This window comes from Salvia hispanica, chromosome 3 (genome assembly GCF_023119035.1).
Source record: "Salvia hispanica cultivar TCC Black 2014 chromosome 3, UniMelb_Shisp_WGS_1.0, whole genome shotgun sequence".
In the NCBI taxonomy this organism is placed as follows: domain Eukaryota; kingdom Viridiplantae; phylum Streptophyta; class Magnoliopsida; order Lamiales; family Lamiaceae; genus Salvia; species Salvia hispanica.
The window spans coordinates 33025823-33030544 of record NC_062967.1 but is presented as its reverse complement, the minus strand read 5'-3'; the positions used below and the strand labels follow the sequence as shown (position 1 = coordinate 33030544).

Sequence of the window (4722 nt, the reverse complement as noted above, 5' to 3'; positions counted from 1 at the left end):
AAAAAATTGAAGAAGCAATTTTACTTGCATGTCACAAAATTAAGTGATAATATTGAAGGTCAAATTATATTAGAAAATTAATAAAATATATATTGTAAAGATATTTATAAAATATATGAATATATGATAAGTTTATTAAAAATATATACCCTTTAAGATACTGAGGGTATTTTTGTCCATGAAAACTTGAAAATAGTAAAAAAGTATTTCAAATGATATTAATTCATGGTTGATGGACCTCAAATGATATTTTCAAAGCTCACGGACCTAAAATAATAATTCAAAAAAGTGGAAAAAAAAAAGACGTTACCTCTATTTTATACTTATGCAACATTTTTTACCAATAGAAATTAATGATGAAAGTATTTTACTGGAGTATATAAAATTAGTGTAATTAAAATCCTTTTTGAATAGATTAAATCTAAACTTGGTGGCATAACTGTTAATAATCACACAAAGCAGCCCAAATTTGTTACTATATATATAGAAAAGTAGGCGCCGCTGGTATTTGGTATGATCTGGATTCTGATCATCGGCCTCCAAAATCATCTCTCTCATTCACTCACTCTGCCGCTCCAAAACCTTCTCTCTCTAAATCAGCCTAAATCATCTCTCCATTCAATCGCAATCCGTGAGAAAAAACTCGTGTAGCTGTTACGCATACCTGCTGCTGTGCGCAGCCTCTGATTTCCCCTTCCTTTTCTCTGCGTGTGTGGATCGGCGGAACAATGTCGTTGAGGCCGAACGCGAGGACCGAGGTCCGCCGGAATCGGTACAAGGTAGCGGTGGACGCGGATGAAGGCCGCCGCCGCCGAGAGGATAACATGGTGGAGATCCGGAAGAATAAGAGGGAGGAGAACCTGCAGAAGAAGCGGCGCGAGGGGCTTCAACCGCAGCAATTCCAGCCCGCAGTCACTGTTCCTCAGCTCGATAAGAAGGTAATGACCTGAACTTGATTGAATTGGATCGATTTCTTCGTCCTGACTCTGAACGGATTCTTATAGGGTTTCATGTGTACTTTTTGATCTGATCGTATTGGACTGATTTAGCTGCTGCGTAGTAGAATTAAGCTAAGTTTGGTGATTAGTTTAATGTAGTAACTCTGTTAATTGTGGTTTTTAGCTCCATGAGAAATTGTTTAGATTCTTCGCTATAGATTGCTTGTATGTGATTTAGTTTTGATAGGGGGATAAATCGAGATGAGTTATTTATACCTTGTAGAGAATTGTGGATGTCCTAATTATTTAATTGGTGGAGTAAGTGAAAAGGACATGGCATAGAGTAACGTATTCGTGTTCTTTCTCCAGTTGGAAAGCCTTCCAGCAATGATTGCTGGGATTTGGTCGAATGATGCTGCTCTGCAACTTGAAGCCACAACTCAATTCCGCAAGCTTCTTTCGATAGGTAAGCAAATCTGATTCATGTTTAGGAGATTTTCTTATTTGTATTTCTGTTTTGTTGAAGATCACTGGGTTTATTGTGGTTATTTTGTACTGACAGAGCGGAATCCACCAATTGAGGAAGTAATAAAATCTGGAGTAGTTCCCCGCTTTGTGGAGTTTCTTGTCAGAGATGATTATCCTCAGCTTCAGGTATAAGCTTTTGTCAAATAACTGTGTGCAATTTAGTTTGTTGTTAGAAAATATTCTCAAGTAGTAGCTTTCCCAATTTTCTAGTTTGAGGCAGCATGGGCGCTTACAAACATTGCTTCTGGGACATCTGACAATACAAAAGTCGTGATTGACCATAATGCTGTTCCAATTTTTGTGAAGCTTCTTAGTTCCCCGAGTGACGATGTCCGTGAACAGGTACTTGAAATGTATAAGTTAATACTTTGGGTCTTAAATTCTGCTTCAATTGTAATCAGAGTTTTGATTAATTGTGTTGCTGACTGCATTTGATTTGAACAATGTCAATTTTTCAGGCAGTATGGGCACTAGGAAATGTTGCTGGTGACTCACCAAAATGTCGTGATCTTGTCCTTGGTTATGGAGCTTTAGCACCTTTGTTGGCACAATTTACTGATCAGGCAAAGCTATCTATGCTTCGGAATGCAACATGGACACTGTCTAATTTCTGCCGGGGAAAGCCACAGCCGCATTTTGACCAGGTTTGCACTTTTTATGTTTAATTGAGATGCCTTCGTATGGCATTCCCTTAATCTCAACCTCTCATATTTGATGCTCATTGACAGGTGAAACCAGCTCTACCGGCTCTTACACATCTTATACATACTACTGATGAGGAAGTCCTCACGGACGCATGCTGGGCACTTTCATATTTATCTGATGGCACCAATGATAAAATCCAAGCTGTGATTGACTCTGGTGTTTGCCCTCGATTGGTTGAGCTGTTACTGTAAGTGGCAGTTCATGTAATGTTATTATTTATCAATGTGTTTGTGGTTGGCATATCCTCTTATAGTGTTGTGTTGGTTGACTGGTCTTTTGAACTGTCATTTTATGTCTGGCTTTGTAGGCATCCTTCTCCATCTGTTTTGATTCCTGCTCTGCGCACTGTTGGTAATATTGTGACGGGTGATGATCTTCAAACTCAGGTTTGCATCTAAATTCATTTACTCCAATTTCTGGCAAGAGAGTGTTTTTGTTTTACAGTTATGGAGATGAATTACTAAGTTAGAAAGTTTTCTTGTATTCTTTTAAACCTAAATACTCCTTGTGCTCATCATAAAACATGCTCAAAGAAGAAATAAAGGAAATAACAAATTTAGAAGTGTGTCACAATATTGTAATGTTATTATATAAATTTATGAGTACGTTTGCAAAAGATCTATGACATATTATCTCATCTATGTGAAATAATTGTACTGTACAGCTATCTTTAACCCCTTCTCCTTAAATTTACCCCTTCTTTTATTGTGCAGCTATGGTATGACATTTGTAGTTTTATAACATGCTTAATTCTTCTGTCACAGGTTATCATTGAGAATAGGGCTCTTCAATGTCTGCTTAATTTGTTGAAACAAAATTTTAAGAAAAGCATAAAAAAGGAAGCCTGTTGGACTATCTCAAACATCACTGCAGGAAATAGAGATCAAATTCAGGTATCCAGAACATAGTGGAGTTATATGCTCAGTGCTTAATACTATTTCTTGGAATATTATCCAAAGTTTCATGGACATGTGCCTTTGTTTTGTTCCATTAATATCCATTCATGTGGAAGCATGTTCAGTTTGGCAAATCAGGCTATTGTTGTTTGTCTTTTATAAGTATATATTATTTTCCCTCTTAGTTTATGACTGAGGCGTTGTCATTTGAATGAGCAGGCTGTGATTGAGGCTGGTCTCATTGCCCCTCTTGTTGTTTTGCTTCAAACTGCTGAGTTTGAGATAAAGAAAGAAGCTGCTTGGGCTATTTCAAATGCCACTTCTGGTGGAACTCATGACCAAATCAAGTACTAATATATTTTTCCAATTGTTGTTCCATACATCGTCATTTGTGGTGGATTTGCATAGGAAGCTAACTTAACTAATCTGGCAGGTTCTTGGTACAAGCGGGGTGTATAAAGCCACTCTGTGATCTACTGCTTTGTCCCGACCCAAGAATTGTCACAGTTTGCTTGGAAGGTCTTGAAAACATTTTGAAGGTTGGAGAAGCAGAGAAGAATCAAGGTAACTCCAGAGACGTGAATGTCTTTGCCCAGATGATTGATGATGCAGAGGGTCTGGAGAAGATTGAAAATCTTCAGAGTCATGATAATAATGAAATCTATGAGAAGGCTGTGAAGATACTTGAAACATATTGGTTGGAGGAAGACGATGAGCAGATAGGTTCTGGTGATGCTGCACAAGAGGGGTTCAATTTTGGAGGTGGTGATATTCCTGTTCCTTCTGGGGGTTTCAAGTTCGGTTGAAGGTAAATCCATAATCCTCTCATTTGTTTTATATAGTTTAAATTTCAGCAAGCAATGATGTGATGTGGGTAGATTTTAAATTTACAGGAGACATTATATTTATCAAGTTATGCTCAAAAGTGCTTCTGAGCTGGCTAGTTGAAAAGTCATTAGAGTCGGGTGAAGTCCAAGAGTTAGAGTCACAGTTGAAGAGAAGCAGCTCGTCTTAGTCATCTAATGTGGCTGAATACTATAAAGGATCATTGTGATATTATCAGCCAGTCGGTCGGTCACAGCTTTTGTGATGCAATTCACAACTGCCATGAAAGTTGTGCTCTATTTTTAGTCTTCTCTCATGAGCAGTGTCACCCAAGAGTCAGAAAGAGTCTAGATTTCGAGTCGGGTATATATTGTCCAGGTGGAAATCATTTCCATATTAAGTTGGAATAAGGCGAAAAACCAAAGTCATGTATTTTTGTGGGAGTTTGAGTCGGTTATATTTACCTTGTGGTCTAAAAATTATTGTTGTCGCAGGAGTATGAGTATGCTTCCTGCTTAGTCCATGTAAACTTGATGAATGTGTTGTTTTTCTGAGAAGTACATTCAATTGGATTTCTTTGTTCACTTATTTGGCTACTTACTCTCTTCATACATTTTGGGAATTGAATCTATATGATTTGCATTGGATTATAGAGCTTTCCTTGAATTTACCTCTTCTCTTCATACAAAATGTTTGCTATTTTAAATTTCAACTGAGGTTCGACTCATTGTGATTAAGTTATCACAACAATCTAGTTCTTGCTTTGAGGTCTTAACCATCTTTATTCTTGAGTCTTACTTGAGGCCACTGGCAGACACACGAAGAACCAT

The 4722-nt window shown here is 37.6% G+C and overlaps 1 protein-coding gene across 2 annotated transcripts; it reads left to right on the top strand.

Annotated features, from left to right (window-relative positions):
• The first annotated feature begins 521 nt into the window (after nucleotides 1–521).
• Nucleotides 522–4476, top strand: LOC125213507 (importin subunit alpha-like). 2 transcript variants are annotated; one of them, XM_048114095.1, is made up of 11 exons: nucleotides 522–938; nucleotides 1308–1404; nucleotides 1501–1592; nucleotides 1677–1808; nucleotides 1925–2110; nucleotides 2195–2358; nucleotides 2479–2557; nucleotides 2936–3064; nucleotides 3287–3414; nucleotides 3501–3875; nucleotides 3961–4476. In XM_048114095.1, exons 1-10 carry the CDS (start codon nucleotides 729–731, stop codon nucleotides 3871–3873), a joined length of 1590 nt encoding a protein of 529 aa, XP_047970052.1. In that variant the 5' UTR covers nucleotides 522–728; the 3' UTR covers nucleotides 3874–3875; nucleotides 3961–4476. The 2 variants fall into 2 exon arrangements, with proteins under 2 accessions (XP_047970052.1, XP_047970053.1); XM_048114096.1 differs by having other exon boundaries at nucleotides 3946–4476.
• The last annotated feature ends 246 nt before the right edge of the window (nucleotides 4477–4722 follow it).

Excerpts from the sequence above, each read along its gene's own strand:
- LOC125213507 (XM_048114095.1), top strand. The coding sequence starts at position 729 with ATGTCGTTGAGGCCGAACGCGAGGACCGAGGTCCGCCGGAATCGGTAC. Across the intron at positions 1,809-1,924 it reads GTGACGATGTCCGTGAACAG|GCAGTATGGGCACTAGGAAA; the intron begins GTACTTGAAATG and ends TCAATTTTTCAG. Across the intron at positions 2,111-2,194 it reads CACAGCCGCATTTTGACCAG|GTGAAACCAGCTCTACCGGC; the intron begins GTTTGCACTTTT and ends GCTCATTGACAG.